This window comes from Acanthopagrus latus, chromosome 18 (genome assembly GCF_904848185.1).
Source record: "Acanthopagrus latus isolate v.2019 chromosome 18, fAcaLat1.1, whole genome shotgun sequence".
Taxonomy (NCBI): domain Eukaryota; kingdom Metazoa; phylum Chordata; class Actinopteri; order Spariformes; family Sparidae; genus Acanthopagrus; species Acanthopagrus latus.
In genome coordinates this window covers 17862344-17881611 of record NC_051056.1, presented here as the reverse complement: position 1 = coordinate 17881611, position 19268 = coordinate 17862344, and the positions used below count along the sequence as shown (strand labels likewise).

Here is a 19268-nt window from a genome sequence, read left to right as displayed (position 1 = left end):
ATTCAATCAGAACAAATAGAAATACATATAACTGAAGCTAATGTTAGCTAGTTAGCTCAGTTAGCTGTGCAGCAAGCGGTCAGAACTGGGGGCTCGGAGTGCTAGGGTAGTGTTGTTGTTTACCTCGTTAGCTAAAGAGCTCTGGACTGAGACGAGCTACGGCTAGCAGGTAATCGTGCTAACTTCAGTAGACATCCCTGCAACACAAAGGCATTACAGTGTCAGATATTTATTATTACATAGTGCACCTTTAAATAATCTAAAGAATTATCAAACCCTACATACAACTAATGTAGTACTCAGTTTACCTGTTGGGCCACTAAATGACTGCCTGGGTTTACACAAAGGGCCATACACAGACATACACAGTAAATCAATGCAAAAAAAAAAAAAAAAATCTCTTAATGATATTGTGCGTTGATTTCACCAGCTTTAACTGCACGTGCTACTTGCACTCACGCAGAGACAGAGCGCACGAGCGTGGCGGCGGTTCTCCAGCTGTCGTCTGCGGTCTGCGTGATGCCTTCAAGTGAAACATTTAATGGACACAAGGTGATGTAAAGCGTTTGATCTGTCAGTGCCACGTCTTTGAGTTTGGTCCATTTGGCGCCCTCAGAAGAGGAGCGCTCTGACATCCCAGTTGTGACGAGGCCAGTTGACCTTCGACAGAACAATGCTCATGTTTGTGCGAGGGGAACAGAAAGGGACGGAGGAGGGGAGGGCTTCTCCTGCAACGGAGACAGCACAGACATGGGCATAGATTTCATGTGGGACACAAGGGACGCTGAGAGCCTTACTGCATTTTATTCCATTGTGTTTTGAAATTGTCATCTGGTTTTCCCTCACACAGATGAAGACATTCCCAGCATAAATGTATGTGTAAAAACGGCACCAGAACTCATCAGAACGGAGAGTTTGGCGCTCAAAATGTCTGCGGAAAAAAAGCAGATATGCCCTCTCCAGTGTTGAAACAGAACCTACGCCCTTGAGCACAGACAATAGCAGGACTATGACGAGAGCTCTACAGTCCACCTATCGCTTAACCGCAGAATGTCAACAGTTATTTAATAGCAGGGATAGAGAGACAAATGATGTGGTAGGATGGCTTAGACAGCTCGTGATATCAAGACAGCAGAGGCCTGTCTGCATGACGTTCAACCCTCGGTCTTTGTTACAGCTGTAGTCTCTGGAATTTTCAGCTTCCTCAGAATAGCAGGCCAGACTAAATTCATGTACTTGATGCGAGAGAGTCTTTAAGGGTGCCTGGACGCTCACTACCATTGTCTTCTTCCCAGATGTGGAAATTCTGGCTTTTAAGACAAGCGCATATACCTGCTAATATGTGTCTGTGAACGCACTGTGTATTTTGTCTGTATTGGATTTGTGTTTCTCTGTACTCCTACCACGTATTGCTGCGAGCTTACAAGCTCAGGAGTATTACGGTGAGTTGCGTGTGAGGCAGGTTGCTCAGTCTGTCTGCAGCCAGCCAGTGAACCTGCTCTGAAACTGTATACCTGTGCTGAAAAGAGGAGTCGCCATTTCAGCGCTGTCTGTTTGGATCACTGTTCCCTGTGGCGCTGTGCCCTCTGTTGGGGATCTATTCCCTGGCCCCTGACGTTTTTTTTCCTCACAATGGGCCCTTTGTACCGACACATACTGCTGCTGCGGGACCTGGCTTCGTATTTTCAGCAATTATACGTGATCCCGCTCCAGCCATGCCTCTTGTTGCTGCTTCATTGGAGAGAAAATGCAATCGAATCGAGGGGAAATGCAGCAAAACGGGGGATGCGGGGAAGAGGCTTGCAGGAATTAGATTGTGGCGTTGATAAGTTTTATATAGAGCGAGCAAACATGTTCTTATCTTGTTATCCAGCTTGCACATTAACACATGGTGTGTGGAGGAGGTGGAGGAGGGCTTAAAAGGATAAATCAAATCCTAATCATTCTGTTTGGCTTTTCCCACTCTCTGCTCTTTGTCTCTATTTCGGTTTTCTCGTCGCGCAAAGGGACCCCGGCGCACGCGCGAGAACAATGGAAGGGTCAGGAGTACGGGCCATTTTCATTGCACCTGCCGAATGCTCCAGAAATGAGTGCACAGTGATTACGTGCCCTAATGTGTGGTATTTAAAGAGCGGTTTCCTGCAGCAGAGTTAAGTGACGGTGCCCTCTGTGAAGTATTAATGATGTGGATGGATGAATCAGGTCGGCGCAAACCTGTTGACGGCAGCCGCGGCGCTCTCTTAAAGCTGCGCCCAGACATCGGGCTTAACCGCTTGGCAAATTGGACATGCTTGTTGGCTGTAGCTCCAATTTATGTGCACTCTCTATTGCAGTTAGTCCATCTTCATTATTGAAATGGCCTCTCGTCAGGTCTTGACAGAGTGGTGGAGACGGTTAAGGGAGGGAGAGGGGCAGCGGTACAGGAGAATCATGAATAATGTGGAAAATAAACACGTTTGGAGGCACCCGAGCCGGCTGGCAGGAGGGGTGTTGGGAGTGTTGTGAAATGCACGGCTTTCTCTCCCTCCCCTCCCTTCATGAGATTGTATGTGCAGCTCCTGCCAGTGGATGCTGATGCTGTGGATCCTCAGCCTTGGGGCTTTGTCTCACACACATGCAATTGGGCATAAACACACACACACGCACACACACACACTCACTCACACATGCTTCTCCCCCGCTACACACCCACGAGCAGCTCTAGGCGCTGAGCTCTGGCAGGACCTCTGTAGCCCCACCAGCATCCCAGCTGTGTGTTTTGTCGCTGCCACTCTTGAGACACGCTGCTTGGTGGCTGTATGCTACGTCTAATAGGCCGCTGCAGTGACTTTCCCTTTTTTTTTATTTTTTTTTTCCTGAGTCCCTGATATTGTTGCATTTGATAAGTCTCGGCTCAGCTCATCTGGGTCCGCCGGTTCAGGCGGAGGTATCCAATTCGAGTTCATCATTTGTCGTGGAGGATGCTTTTGTTATTGCCAGATGTAGAATTTCAATTTTGTCAGTGTGCAGAATTGAAAACAGGACGACCTCAAAAACATCTCTTAGCTCGGTAAATGCCACGTGCTCTTAAGCCCCGGCTTTAGGAGCTACAGCGCTCCTCTGTGAAGAGATGAATGGGGTCTGGCTGGGCCTACCTACAGGGTCCTTGTACGTGCTGCACACACACGAGCAGATGCGATGGCTCACGAGATAATTACCCACTGAGCCGGCGCATATGCAACTGTAACCTGAAGCAGGGGTTCCCTTCAGGTAGCTCTCCTGCTCAGGTCAGCGATCAGCTAATGACATTTAGAAGCAATAGGATGAAAGAGATGGCAGTTGTTTGTAGTCGGCTGCACTCTACCTTTGTCTTATTGTCTTCCGTCTGTCTTAATCTCCCAGCCACCGTTTTCACAGCACAAGGAGATCGTGTTATTAGATCCCCCTCCCTTGGCTCATTTGTCATCCTGCAGCAGTGCTCCTCCAGAGGAGGACTGCGGGAGCAACAAAAAAAAAAAAAAAAAAAGAGAACAATATAAACAGGCAGGAGGCCACGACATCAAATGTTCATCATTTACTGGCCCACAGTCTCTTGTATCATCATTATTCTTTCAGGAATCACGCCGGGTTAATCTGCTTTTTTTTTTTCTTTCCCTTTTTCTTTTCCCTGCCACCTTTTTACAAGAGGCGGGAAAGACTTCATCCTCTCCTCTCGTCGCCTCTCCACCTTTAACGTATTGCTCTGTATTACATCGACTGCATTCTGCTACACGCGCGCTCAATCATCACCCCATAACCCCCCATCTTCGCCGTCACTCACTACGGCAAAAAAGTATTGTCAGTGTTCACAGTTTGCTGTCACCGCCTCAGTCACATCTCTTTAATCTGTCCTCTTTGAGCCGGGTTGTTTTTTTTTTGTTTTTTTTTTCCGTGCACACAGAAGGGAGCGTGTCAGCTAATTACAATAAACAAATATGCTCTGCGACGCCTATGTAAGGTTCCCATAGGTTAACAACTCTGCTATAAATGTTAAATGAAGCTTAAAAATAGGATTGTATGACATACAGTTGCCATAGTGATCTCGGCTGTGATTCTTTGTGTACTTTGTCGGTGGGTAAAGTTTAAAATTAATCTTAGAGACGGAATCTGTGATACAGAGGAGAAATGAGTGATCGTTTGGTGCCCCGAGGGCTTCTTTTGATGCCTCTGTTGTGTTTCGGAGCTTTTTCTACAATTACCGCAACTTTGTGTTTGCATCCAACGTGCTGCTGCTGCTGTTGATGTTGTTGTTCTGCATTTAGACACACGGCCGTCACCCCTTCCACACTCACACATCTTTTTACTCCCTTTTTCCTCCGTCCTTTCTGCTTTCTCTCTCGCTCTCTCTTTCAACAGGTGGGACAGTCAAAATGATGCGTAGGAGGTGAAGCGTTGAGCCGTATTGATGGATGTGTTAACAGACAGCGGTCTCACATTGATCGTGAAGACTCCTGAACCGGAGAATGCAAATGCGGCGGAGAACACAGGTGACAAACTATTCGCTAACTTCTCACATTTATAGATGGCAAACATGATGCTTATTAAATGTAAATTCTTTTTTAAATGAGGAATGCACATACAAATGTTAATACACTGCCCCGGCGACTGTGTGCCAACCGCTCAGAGATGTTTCGTTTGTTGACCTAAGAGCATAAATTTAAATTTTCCCAAGAATAATCAGGCACTTGTTGGAATAAATGAATAATGACTACAACAGTTTCTCTCACAACATCTTAAAAACTTTGAAAAAGACAATTAGTATTAGGACATACCGTGGAAGTAGCTTTCTCGAATTAGCTTTTCACTTTGCCGTTTTTAAGCTCTTTGTCAAGTTATGAGGGAACGTGTAACACATCCTGTCCTTTTTAAATGAAAAGTGGAAGAGAAACATTAAATGAAGCTTTTTAAGCTATTGTTAATCCTCTCTGCTGATGCTTCCACGACTCAGAAGTATGACATCTACCTTGTCTCATAAGAAGGTGCAAATGTGAAACGGGGTGCGAACGTTGATTCTCTCGCACTCATTCCCCTTTATTAGCATAACCAAAAGACTGTGTGTGTATTTCTGTGAGAGTGTGTGTGTGTGTGTGTGTGTCTAAAAATACTATTTATTCTGATGTATTTGTTTATCTATTTCATTTTTATTTCATGTTGCACTTGCTGCCTCCCTTTGAATTTTGGATGACATAAACCGTGCGTCTTAATGATATATCTGTGATGTATGCGCTTCATATTAGAACCTGACTGATGGCATGTTTTTGAGGTTGCTTATATTGATATTATGGAAAATCCAATATCAATATATCTGCCGACACTCACACTTCTGTTGACAGCGATCCCTCAAATGTAGTTGTCATTAATGATTATAAATTGCCCCAAGCTTGTATGCAGTATAATCCCTAAAAAACAGTTTCCATATCAGGTAACACTCACCGATGTCGGTATTTGTGTAATAGGCCAATATCAGCCAATAATACTGGCCAACGAAAACATCAATCGAGCTCTGCTTGATATGAAACCTAAGGTGAGACACTGCAGGTAAAGAGAATAACATGTTTAACTAATAGACATCACCATGACACCACCCCACTTGATTACTTACGTAAAGTTAATTATTATCTATATGCAAGTTTTCTGGAAACATGTTAAAATATTTGAATGAATTCATTCAAAATGCTCCAATTTGCATAACGTTCCAGAGAGTAAATCTGGACATTGGATATAATCGGCTTTAAACTTCTTGTTTCATTTTATTGACATATTAGAGTCAAAGGTTTTTACCTTTGCAGGGAATTTTAGATATCTCTTTTTACCACAAATAAGGTAACACTATCATCTGCCATGTTTTTAATAATGAAATGTTACATCAATCAGGCTATGAATGATATATGAACAAATCCCTCCTCAAAAACTTTCAGAATTTAAATGGGAATTAAACTGGAACGTTTGGTGTATGTAGGTGCAACTGAAGTTGAGATTTCTGACTCTGCAAGGAAATCAAAAAATAGATTCAGGTCTTTAAAAAGTACCGTACATTTTTAAAAGAAAATGGCATAACAGGATAAAGATTTTAACAACTAGATGTCACCATTAAACTAATGTAACACTGGTTGTTCCTTACATTAACACTGAACATTAGTCATATTGAGTTGAACTACATATGTGCTCAGGGTGAAGAAACCACAGGGACAACTTCTCTTCTACCTTTGACATTTTAATGTCCTCGTCTGCAGTAGGATGACATTAGGCACATTATGTGGTTCCTGATATAACTTAATGAAGAGAATACTATATATATATATATATATATATATATATATATATATATATATATATATATATATATATATAGAGAGAGAGAGAGAGAGAGAGAGAGAGAGAGAGAGAGAGAGAGAGAGACATTAGAACAAAATAAGGCAATCCACAAAATACAACACATTTTCACAACAATGAATCTCATCTCACACCTGGACATTCTTTTGGTTTAACAAGTTTTCTGATATCTTAGACAAAGGTGGGTATCTAATTATATTTGCATGAATTTGCAGAAATCTGAACTGAAATCACAAACCCCTAAATGTGTATCGTGGACATTTTCTCTCCAGTAGTCTGAAAGCAGATATATTGTGGAAGCAAAACAGCAAAATCTCAAAATTGACCAGTGCATGAAAGACGTGTTGTTTTTACCTGCAGTGTCTCCTCTTTATTAAAGTTGGTCCAGCTGTGTCTGCAGTGTAGTCACTTCATTTTCCTGCACTGTAAGCTCCACTGATGTTATACTTTTTTTCAAAACTCATTCAGCCACTACCTGCTGCCCCCTAAAGTTTACCTCTACCAAGCGCCACTGATCCTTAGATGAGGTTTATCTTAGTGTTTCAGCTCTGGTCAGGCTCAGCGGGGACTGACCGGCCCCCGCTGTGAGAATCACACAGATTATCCAGTGCTCTAGCCTGTTCCTTCTGAGGCCCCGAGAGGAAAAGAGGCAGAGAGAGAGAGAGAGAGAGAGAGAGAGAGAGAGAGAGAGAGGACAGAGGATGAGAGTAGGAAAAAGAGCGTAAGAGGAAAGGGTGAAAGCGGCTCCAGTGAGCAGCAATAGGGCATCTCTCCGAGGAGGATGGCCATGAATCATTGCTGCAGTTACTCACCACTTATTATGAACATCCTGTACTGGCTGGATTGATTTCCCCCCACCATTCACAAAATGTCATATAGTGAAGATGGAGCAATAGGTAGCAAGTGACTTCTGTGGCTGGCCTACCAGCTGGATGAGTGAACGCCCCGGGTGGCTGAGCTGCAGAACGGCTAGCTCGGCATTTTACGATTGTAAAAGCCTCCATATAACAGGGATAAGGAGCGGAGAGGATTGAAGGGAAGGAGATAGTGAGCAGAAAAGGGTGGAAGAAGGGGATGGGAAGTGGGGGCTGGGAGTGAGGAATTATTTCAAAAAGCCATTAAAAGGAAGAAAAGGCCATGTCAGCTGTTTTCATTTGCATTGTACGTCACATTGTGATATCCGAGCTATTTCATTTCCTCGGCCACACGGAGTAGCGCTTGATTCATGTTAATATCAGGGAAAGAGGGTCGACATTTATAACTATCCTCATACCTTCTTGTTTTGTTTATAAACTGACTGAAATTGGACTGTACGTGAAGGGAGAAAAAGCATGCATGTGCATGTGTGGCCGTGTGTGGCATGTGACACGCTAATAGATGAGGCCACAGTCGCCAACTTGTCTCTCTCCTCATGTCCATGACCCTGTCCCTCGGCATGGGCTCGTCTCCCCGCAGAGCTGCCTGGCACCGAGCAGATCGGGTTTACCTCAGGTGGACGGAGCCCTGAATATCATGGCTAGAATGGATAGACTCTGAGAGCTCCGAGTGCTAACTGGTCTGGTCTGGTCTGGTCTAGTTTGGCGGTGGTCGGGCTGTCTAGCATGGCTGGGCTTGGCAGGGCTGGGGATCAGAAGATCACCACCTCCTGCCAGCAGCCGGGGTCCTTCCATATGCTCGCCGGTGAATGTCCGTGCCAGCTTGCACGAGCTGTGTTAAAACCGGCCTCGGCTTCTATTCGAGGACATCTAATGGTAACACAATTACGAAACCGCAACTGTGGATGATCTCGGAGTGCATGAATCTTGTTTTTTTGATTCGTGTATGAGCGGCTCTTCCTGTAAGCTAGATACTGAATTCCGCCAGCAGTGAGCATTTTGGATGTTTATCTTGTTTACATTTGCCAGCTCAGATGCAGCAGTAACATTATGCTGTACCATATCAGTGAATATGAGGCTGCTGATCCCCCTTTGACCTCTAATGTCAAACTCGATTTGTCATCTACAGTCATCGCTGTGAGACCCTGTGTGTGTGTGTGTGTGTGTGTGTGTGTGTGTGTGTGTGTGTGTGTGTTTGTGTGTTTGTGTGTGTGTGAGAGAGAGTGTGTGTGTTTGTGTACCTGTCTGACTGACTGATCTGTGGCACATTCTGAACAGCTGAAGAGCTAATGGTCCAGCTGGAGACAGATGGCCTCTCGATAACACTATACCCCCAAGCCAATACTCACACTCTATCACTCTCACTCTCAGACACACATGCACATGCATGAACACACACACATACACATGCATCCACACACACACACACACACACACACACACACACGCACACACGCACACACACACACACACACACACACACACACACTCATTCAATATCACATATACACTCACACAAACAATAAAATCACATGCACACACACATTGGATAGGATAGATTGTTAATCCATTATAAACCCTGAGGAAACACATTTTTCAATATGAGTTTAATGTTTCACAGCAATTTTGAACAATCTTTTGGCAATATTAGGTGGCAGCTTAGGTTTCATGCGAGCACGGGGGGATAAAGGAAGTTAATTTCTCCCCTTTTTTGTAATTTTCTTCTTCTGCAGCTTTGCTGCTTTATAGGGCTAATGAAAGAAATAAGTAATCAATTCTTTATATTTGCCTTATCTATGCATGCGCTAGAATTACTTGGAAGATTTCAAACACAGGTGCTGTTTACATGTAATTCCAAAAAAAAAAAAAACAAATGTTGTCGTCTGATGCTTCAAAGCAGATGTCCACACAGTATTTCCCACACATGTGCTTTACTTGAGTAGTCCACCTAGGTATATTATCAGTGGCCCAAATACATTTGGCCACCCATTGTAGCATTTTATACTGTAAATTTTTTTACACGTCCGTGAAAACGATGCCATCCACGAGTGATGTTGATTTCGATCCGCTACATGATTACCAACAAGCTTGCTCCATACACAATATACATGCTGTTATGACAATGAAAGTGCCGATGAAAAAAACCCCCAAACTTAATAATTAACTTACTGCTGATGAAGGAAACTGATAACTTTCCTGGTAGAGGAGAAACAGAAAGGCAAGGGAAGCTAGTGTGGAAAAACAGAACCAATAGGTGATGGTGATATGTTCCGTTCTCTTACGCAGTCTCAGCTCTCCACAGAGAACATGTGTCAGTAACATGCTTTTGCTCTGAGGTCATTCAGCTCACAGATTGGAGGGAACCGATGGCGAAACGTCTCGCTGTGATGCTTCTGCAGCCCCTGACAAGTTGCTGCAGTAACAGTTTTCTGACTCTGAGGGAAAGGGAGAAGAAGACGCATTATTTCTCCTGAGGATTTCTTCATTAAGGATGACAGTAGCGCACTTGTATGCGTTTAGTTGGCGTTATGGCTGCTCCGATGTGTCTCCAGGCTGCAGACCCAGAGAGACCTGCTCTCACAAATTCCATTACCTTGTTGAATCACTCCCCAATCATATCCATATTCAAAGATTTACTCATCATCAATACAGCCACACTGAATGTTGTCAGGCAGTCTTCCCCTCAAGTGTTTATCAGTTCCTCAGTAATGATTAGGCGCATTCCATACTCAAATGGACGATGTTGCTAGTTAACCTCTGTGAACACATTAATCGCTGTGGTTTGTTTTTCAGTTTTAATTTTCTTTATCCTGGCAGGATTTTACAGAATATGTGTGAGGTAGCAGCTTGGGACTGTAGAGGGAGGCAGGTGTAGATGATATTGGTTATACAGTCTCCAGCATATGGGCCTGTCGTGTCCCATGTGTACGTACCTGCCTCGGCTGCTGTCATCTAATTATGCAGAGCAAACAAAGCTATCTGCCTGCTGCTACAAGCCCGCTTCTGTGGGTTTTGATTGTTACTCATCAGATGGATGTCTTCAACTGATTAAGACATTGTCACAATCGACCTGAAGAAAATCACTGAAACCTACTTTCAATTTAGTCATTACCGCTATTGTTGCTGCCAATCTGTGTAATTTTGTGGTATCGTGTTACCTGAGTGCTAAGTTGGATCTAAACAAATGAAATGCTAAAGAGATGGGGACGAAATGCAAGACGGCTGCATTAAATTGGTCTCATATGTTGCTCTTGGATTGGTAAAGGAAAACATATAATACCATAGTATCATTGTTATATATTAGAGAGGACATTGTTTTCAGTAACACAATTAGAAACATTTTGGATTGAATTTTCCTACTCTCTGTCTATGGATAAAAGCTTTATTTAGCATAACATTCAAAGCATTTAGTAACAATGAAATAAAGGTTTCCTAGTTGCAGAAGTCATACCATTGATCACGAACACCCACTTTCAGGACAATCCAGGAGTCATTGTTTTCTGTAAGCATTTGATAAAATTGCTCATTTAGTTATTCTAAATACAACAGCATTTTTTCTTGCTCTTTATCAGTTTCACTTATGCCAACCTGTTAACATAACAGGAAGCAGGGGACTCAGTTTGTGAGTCACCTTCCTTGTGTTTAATGCCTTCTGAGAAATTGTCAAGATTTTTTTTATGGCTGTGTTACTCCCTGCCTTGTCTCCTTTTTTTATATTTGAACATCAAGCAGTAATGGGTAAGAAGTTGTCCTTGCCTAACTTGACAACGCTAATACCTCTTATTCAAGCTAGTACCAAAACTGAATCATTAATGTTTAAGGCTGGCATCACAAAATGACATTTTGAGCTCTAGGGGGTTAATTGACACTAATTGCATTTCAGCAGCCCAGAAGAAATGTCAGTGTAACTACAGAGCAAAAACAATGTAATTTAACTTCAGACTTACAGAGCTGAGAGAGCTGAAATCTTTTCCCTTTTTTTCCCCTCTGCAGGGGTATGTGAGCAGAGTGGCGATCTGAGTCTGTGTGGGCTCGTCGATGCTGCTCTCCCTCCATCCTCACCTCCTCCTGCCGCAGAGACTTCACAACAAGCCTGCCCGACACACCCGAGGACCACACATACATCGCCAACCCTCCCTTTGCCCCTTGGCACTGACTCTACTCTGAGCCTGACAGCGGCCCCCTGCACTCCCTCCGATGACGCTCCGACAGTAGTCCCCCACCTTCAGCACAATCCCACTCCGACATCACTTCCCACCCCACCTGTAAGCTCCTGGGGCCCAACAGGAGACACCCAGAAGAGTTCCCTCCTGCTGCCCGTTGCCCTCCCTCTGTCAGCTTCAATGATGGAGCCCAGCACAGTGTCTGCCCTGACAGAGGAGTGTCTTCTTCAGCCTACCCGCACCTGCCTCGGCTGCTTCATTGAGACCCGTGATGCTACTGATCCTAATTCCATCCCCAGCGCACCCCATGACCCTAACACCAACCCTGACACAGAGACTGGGCTTAGCGTGAGGATAGGGGATGTGAGCCGAGAGGACTTCTCTGACATCAACAACATCAGCATCCAGTGCCTGAGCCATGCGGGGGAGGCAGTGAGTCACTATGGAGAACAACTCCTCTCTGACCAGCTACTTAGCTTTCCTCTGCCGAAAGCCTCAGGTGAGGGCAAGAGAGTGGATGAAAACAAAACAACAGAGGACTGTGAAGACCCAGAGGATGATGCAACCGCTAAGAACTTGTATGATGGACTGTTACTGGACAAAGTGAGCGGAGAGGAGGTTCTGCTTGCTAATGCCAGCCAGGACTGGGGCTACTTTGAATCCTTCATCAGTGAGAGTAAGATGGAACTGCTGGACCTTTGTTCTAAGAATGAACTGTCTGTCAACCTCTTCTCTGAGGAAGACGTTGACAATCTGTTTGATGATGAGGACGATGACTCGACTTTAAGCAGTGATGTCTGTTCGCTTAAGATTCGTTATGAGTCTTTCCAGGACAACATGAGGGAAAAAACAAATGTGCTGCAGGAGGAGACACAGTTCAACTTCTTCCCGAGTGTTCTGGCCAACTGTGCCAAGAAAGAGGAAGGAGCAGGAGTCTTGAGGAGGAGCACTGAGGAGATTCCGCCCAAAACTGATGAGCTCATCCTTGAGGCAGGGCAGGAAGGAAAGGCTGGGGACTGCAGTAGTAGGAGCCCCCTCGATGGGTCACAGGGCTCGCCCATGTCAACTCCCAAAGTCAACTACCTGATGGACTTCAATTCCACAGAGGAGTCAGGCGAATTCAGTGACGACAGCTCCTGCACTGGCTCCTCCTCAGACACCCTGCAGGAGGGCAAGTTTAATAAGGGCCACTCAAAACGATTGCTCAGCCCCTCTAACCCTCTCAACTATGGTCTGCGCTCCAAGAGAAAGGTTCGATACAGTGATGATTACTTATATGATGTTGACTCGCTTGAGAGTGAGAAGAATGCGGAGAAAAAAGAGAAAGCTCCCGCTGGTCAAAAGGAAGAGGAAGATGTTGACTGGTGCCCGAAAAAGCGTCGGAAATCCTGCCGCAAAGAGCCGCCAGTGGTCATCAAGTACATCATCATCAACAGGTTTAAAGGAGAGAGGCTCATGTCAGTGAAATTGGGCAAGTTGGACCCTGTGGATGCTACTGTGAGCTTAAACACAGACACAGTAAGCAAATATGAGACACTGGCTCCTCTGAAGGATTTCTGGCAGGAGAGGCAAAGAGAGAGACAGGAACAGCTTAAGCTGGCTGCCAGAGATAAACAACAACGCGGTTTTCATCTAAACGGACGCCATCATCGCCCTTTTAATTCTAGTCATCCCAAAAGGAAATACAAGATTGCAAACAGGCTTAAGGTTCAGAGGATTCACACTGTGGAGCAATCAGCAACAGCACAAGCCTCCCCTCTCTCTGATCGGGGCCAGGGAGGTGTCACTAAAGAAGAGGCCACCCCCATGGTTGGGGGAATAATAGCAGCCCCCGGCCTCCCAGTGACATTAGACACAAACTCCATCACGCACACAGTTACAGCCAAGAGCCGCTCCCAGGAGAGGGAGGAGAGGGAGGGGAGGAGATTGGGAGGAAATAAAACAGTCAGGATAAGGAAATTCAAAAGCGAAGCCAGGCTGAAGAGCAAGAAAATGAAAGAGGCAGAAGGAGAGGAGGGGAGGAGCGTGACAAATGAAACGGATGCCTGTGTCGCTGCGGCACAGATTGAGGACCCTACTGCTGGGTTAGAAGAGGCAGGCATTAGCTCGACTACAGTCAAACCCCATTTTTCTGACAATGCCACCACCGCTCACACATCTGAGGAGAAATTCCCCTTTGTTTCGTCCACCTGCTCTCCTGACAAAGCTGCCTCCTCAGAGGAGGTGGAGGCGGGTGTCCCTGTCATCCCGGGGGGCTACCTGCAGACCCTGTTAGATGCTACAGACTCCTCTGGTGGGGCAGCTATCTCTTATTTCCCCCAGCAGCCCTCTAGGCAGCAGTATCCTCTGGGGCTATCCCTAGAGGAGAAACAGTTTTCTTCTCTGCAGCTCGCTCAGAGCTGCGTCCTCTCTCCTCCCTCAGAGTCAGAGCTCCAGCAGTCTCCCCAGAACTGCCCCAGCTTCCCCCAGATGTGGCACCCACAGCTCTGTGCAAGTCACAGCCAGAGCTTTGGACCTGAGACCCCTGAAACTCCCATCTTGCCCAACAACTTCCCAGCTGCTGTGCCCCTGAATGACAGCCTGCCAGTGTCTAACTACAGCCAGCTGAGCCCTGAGGCTGACAGGCTACTTTATGAGAAGAGCTACCTGACTGAGGCTGGGCTGCAGCCTGGGGCAGATCTGCAAGTGTGTCAGTCTGCTTGTGTGGAGGGCCAGGTGCAATACCAGAGAGGGTCCCTATGCACAGACAATGGCAGGCTCATCAGCTATGACTCAGTGGGCTCTCTGTCAGCCTCCTCCAGCAATTACAGCTCCCTCAGCCTCAAGTCTTGCGAGCGAGAGGGTGAGGAGGAGGGCCGAGACAGCTTCTTAGCTCATTGCAGTCCTAAAGTGGTGATTCAGCAGAGTGTGGACTCCCTTACCCCACTCAGGGAGTCCTCAGACCTGCTGGACATCTCAAACTTCACCCCTGACAAGTTTAGACACTCATCACTGTCAGAGCTTTCCCCTCCTGAGACCCCCAACCTGTCCCCCCAAGTGGTGGGGCGTGAGATGAAGATGGCGGGGAATGTTGGAGAATACCAGGATGTGAATGATATGAGTATGGACTGCAATAGGGAGGTGAAGTGGAACTGTGATGTCATGCAGCAACAAGAGCACACAGCAAATGCATACCCAGTGGAGGAAGGCCAGTTCCCGCTACACAACTTCAACAATCAGGATGTGTTGTGTTTAGATAAAAAGGAGCTGGGAGGCACAGATTTTGATGAACAGACTGATGAGATGATGGCTGGGTCGAAAAGCATCAAGTCGAAGAGGAAAGGCAATTGCAAACAGACAGCTGCAGGACAGAGCCCAAAGAAAGTCAGGGCTCCCAGAGCTCCCAAGTCCGAAAAGGCCAAGACGCCCAAACAGAACTCACGCTCCACTAAAAAGATCAAGGCCATGCTGGAGGGTAAGGCAGCAAAGAGCCAGGCAGGTGGTTGTGGCACAGGCCTGACTGACAGTAGTAGCACTGGGGACTGGTCTGGCACTGGCTGGTCAGAGAGCAACAGCCTGGTTGGAGATGACCAGAGAGAATTCGAAGAGCCCTCCAATATTCTGTCCAACATTGTATCTGGCATGGCTGAGGTCCAAAGGTTCATGATGGCCTCCATTGAGCCACTTTGGAATCCCATGTCTGAGGCCTGCATGCCCTCTGAGGCCAACAGCCTCAACCTAAAGACCCTCAAAATCTTGGCAGGCACTGAGGCAGACCTGAAGAAAAAAGGAGCCGTGCTAACGGGGGCTGGGAGAGGCAGAAAGGCAGGGGGCAAGGGAGGAAAAAACCAGGCCAAATTCAACCCCTCTCATCCCTTATTCCCTCAACTAGCTCTGGGCTGTAACATGTTTGATAAACCCAACTTTATTAACCCCGGGCCTGCGCACAAAAAGCTGTACCGTCACAAGACCAGTGCAAAGTTTCCTCGGATTGAGACACTGAAGGGGAAGCGAGCTGAGAGAGACCCAAATAAGGACATAGCACTGATGACCTCTTTTGAGAAACTGAGGTAATATTTTGTCAGCTGCTGTTGCACCCCCCTCTCACTTTCCCCCACTACCTGCTCAGCCCTCCCTCCCAAGCATACCTACACTGACGCTATGCCAGAGCTGCATGACTACTACGTTCCCCCTGACTACTCCCACTTCCTTTTAACCCCCCCTGAAGAGGAAATTAATATCTGCATGAAAAACTTCTTGTACTTTGCAAACTACCTATTGAGTGATTGTGTCAAGCTTGATTGAGATTTGAAACGACCATGGCTGCATTTTTTTCTTGCTTTTGTTGTTTCTGCTTTGTTTGTACTTCTTATAGTCGTTTTTGTTTTTACTTTTGTCTGAAAAAAAAAAAAAAGAATAAGCCTTGAAAACAATTCTGTCGCCTTTACGAGGAACTTTGTTTTCGTATTTTCTCAGCAGAACTAGCTCCCCTGAATTATGTATTTATTCCCCTTTTTCCCTAAAGATGTAGCTATATACACAAATGCATTGAGTGACATCTACGCACCTCTCCTCCTCATCTGTTTTTGTATGCAGAATATGGATGTCCTGTTGTTGCTGTCCTTCATACACTGCCTGGCTCATTTCAAGAGGGAAACCTACGATAAATGAGCCCTATTTAAGCCCAAAACATCTTGAAAAGACAAGATGGGACCATTTTGTATTGATGACATATCAGACGTTATCTTTTTTTCTTTTTTTTTTTTTCTCCCCCTCAAGGTTGGAATGACTCCCCATTTCCTTTTATCAAGCATTTCTTTTTTTTTTCTTCTGGAGTTTAGAGGAACTGGTTATCTAAATTTACATTTTTACGCCTTGCAAATTCATAAAAGCTCCACCCTCAGAGTATTTTTGTCAATGTTGTTGTACAGGGACATGCAATATTTGCAAAAAAAGATGATTATAATCTTAAAATCAATGTGCCAAAAGTAACAATGCTGTGTAAATGACCTCTTATATATGTGTGAATATTGGCTGTTCCTCTTTTCTATCCATTGGAGTATTGGCTGCTCGGGTTGGAGACTCCTTACAGACACTTGCCACTACAGGAATTCTTTATTTGGGACTTTTCTCTCTTCTCTGATGAAAGGCACCAACAGCTGGCAGTGGTACACCGCCACTCACTAAACCAAATCAGAAAGACTCTGAATTCTCCTCGTTTCCCCCACTTTGTTTGCCAAATTCAATTTACCTCAACATCGCCTGGCACTGAGAAGCAACAAAAGAGAGGCAAAGGGGAGATCTGCTCTGAAGGCTACTGTAGAGGAAGGAGATGAAAAAAGAGATGTTCAAATGAGCTTTCTCTGGACCAAGGAGAGTTTGTTGCTGATGTTTGAGGGTAAGCAAGGAAATAATCTGTCAGTTGGGGCTGTGCCTCACTGAATAGCTGTTTTTGTACTGGAAATTCATGGCAGTTTGTTACTCACAGAGATTCTGATGCACGCATCAGTCGTGAATGGACATGACATTTTTGCAGTTAGATTTTAATGTGAATGTGAAAACAGTTTTCAGTACAAATGACATCTGTAATCTTGTAAATGAAGGAAAGCATGTCTTTGCATTAGCTCCACGTGGGAATCTTACTTCTATCTTACCTGAAATGGTAACGGAAACAGTAATTCTCTTGACATCATGTCATTTTTTTCTCAACACTGCCATAACTTAGGTTGCACCACAGGTGTTTTCAGTCTCTGGTTATTTTGGGTTTCCTTTTTCACATAATGTCTTAATGTTACTTCTTTATGTTGAAGTCACTTTCTTTTAGATGTTGTCATCTTAGTTTAAATAGGTCAATGTTTTGGCAGAAAATATCACCACCATAAAGTAAAGGCCAAATAAAGGCACAAATTGAAAACAAACAAAAAAAAGTATTGGTGCTATCTGATCCAGTGTAATTCCCCCCAGCTATTTGTATTGATTACTTTGGGCTCATTCACTGCCTCGCTACCCTGAAATAAATCCACCTTAAAACGAACCATACATTCATCTTTAATGGGTTATACAATCATATACAAGAATTTATGTACTAAATGAATTTCAGGAGAAAAGCAGAGCCCCTTCAATTGCTTACAAGAGTGTCTTTTTACAAGTATATACTCAAACATCTCTCTCTTTTGAATGTTAGGTTTTAAGCATAGCAGTAATTACACGAGACTGCGTGGGGATGCGCGGGTAAATTGAAGCTTGATGTAAAAACAGGCCTTGTCACACTGGATATGGTAATTCTGACGCACAGGTGATAGTAATTGATTGCTTGCATATGGCAAGAATCATAATCAATCTTTCTCTGTCTTTTTTTTTCTCTCCTCTCTGCCATGATCCTTTGTTTTGTTTTTTTCTCCAGTGTATCAGGGTTAGGACCAAGACAAGCTGCTGATGGGAAGCTCCACATGGGCTGCAGGCCCATTTAGTCTGCCTTCTCTCATTTCTGCCTATTGTCAAATTGAATGTACTTCTCTGAGTTCATAGATTTCTTTTTTCTTCTTTTTGTTTTAAAAATGTGCCACTGTTGAGCTGCCTCATGTTAATGGTGCTAAGAAAGCTGACAATTGTTTTCCTTTTCTTTCTTTTCTTTTCTTTCTTTTTGTTTTCCCAGAGTTAACAAAAAAAGAAATGCAAAATAGATTAGGTACCTAACCCTCTTTATGAATGTATATTAAAATGTTATGTTTGATGTATTCACTTCATGATTCTTTGACATTGATTGGGATTACTTTTGCTCTTTTCATTAAAAGATTACCGAGCTTTATATAAACTGTCTAGAGTTGTTACCAGAAGGAATCTTAATGAACTCTTGACACTACAAAATCTTGTATATTTTTTGTGTGCCAATTTGTAACATATTTTGTAAGTGTATATTTTTCTTAGAAAGTGCTGTGAAGTATTTGTGTGTGTGAGTAACCTTTTATGCGCCTCTATGGGCAGTGGAAAGGATATACAATGACAAGTTTCTGGTTTTAAAAACCAAAATATGAAAGTATCAACAGAAAAACTAGAAATATTTACATTTTGTTGGGAGTTTTGTAATAAGACCATGATCTTGTTGTGAGAGTGTTGTGTTATTGTGCAAAACACAAATAAGCAAAGAAAAAATATGAAAACCTGGAAAAAAAAATATAATTTGTGAACAATTTGCTGTTTTATAGATTTTCATGTAAATTATTTGAGTATTATTTTGTTTTTTTGTTTTGTTGTAACTGTTGCAAAGGTTTTAAATATTTGTGATCAAGCCTGTATGGTGATAATGTAATATTGGTAACTTGCTGAGTTTTGTAATAATGTTTATGGAGTAAATATACAAATTAAAATAAGATTTTGAATGCTGCTTTCTGAAGAGCGTTGGGTTGTGTTTTTTACCGCCCACCCGTTGCTGTAGTCAGCTAACCACACTATAAACGGGAAACATAAAATCGCCACTCTATTAACTTCTCTGTAAACAAATCCAATCCATTCAAAGAAGAATAATTACACGAGGTTATGGCATGCAGTTAAGGGAAAACCACTTAATTTTACAGCAAGTTATGATGTGAGATGTCAGAAGTGAGGAGGTAATGTATCTGTTAAACAAATCCCTACACCCATCTTTGCTGTACTACTGCAAAAATAGTAACAGTGAAGAATATAGCCCGTTTTATTTAATGTTTGTCCTCGCAAACTGTGTATGTGTAAATACTACCTTAATATTTCCAATTAGCCCGTCCTTATTTGTTATATTGGAAGATTCTTGGACGAAAGGCATTTTAATTTCTGCACAAGTCGGGCTCTGGCTCATGTTATTTTAATGTCATATCTAATTAGCACACAGGGTCAGGCATTGCTAGAGTGACTGCTCATCCATAAC

The 19268-nt window shown here is 44.0% G+C and overlaps 1 protein-coding gene across 1 annotated transcript in view; it reads left to right on the top strand.

The window, feature by feature from the left end:
- nexmifb (neurite extension and migration factor b) overlaps positions 1 to 18761 on the top strand; it is a 59068-nt gene extending 40307 nt beyond the window's left edge. The window contains exons 2-3 of the mRNA XM_037076813.1: positions 4375 to 4505; positions 11220 to 18761. Coding sequence (XP_036932708.1) covers positions 4424 to 4505; positions 11220 to 15442 — 4305 coding nt within the window. The 5' untranslated portion in view covers positions 4375 to 4423 and the 3' untranslated portion in view covers positions 15443 to 18761. The remainder of the gene's footprint in view (positions 1 to 4374; positions 4506 to 11219) is intronic.
- The last annotated feature ends 507 nt before the right edge of the window (positions 18762 to 19268 follow it).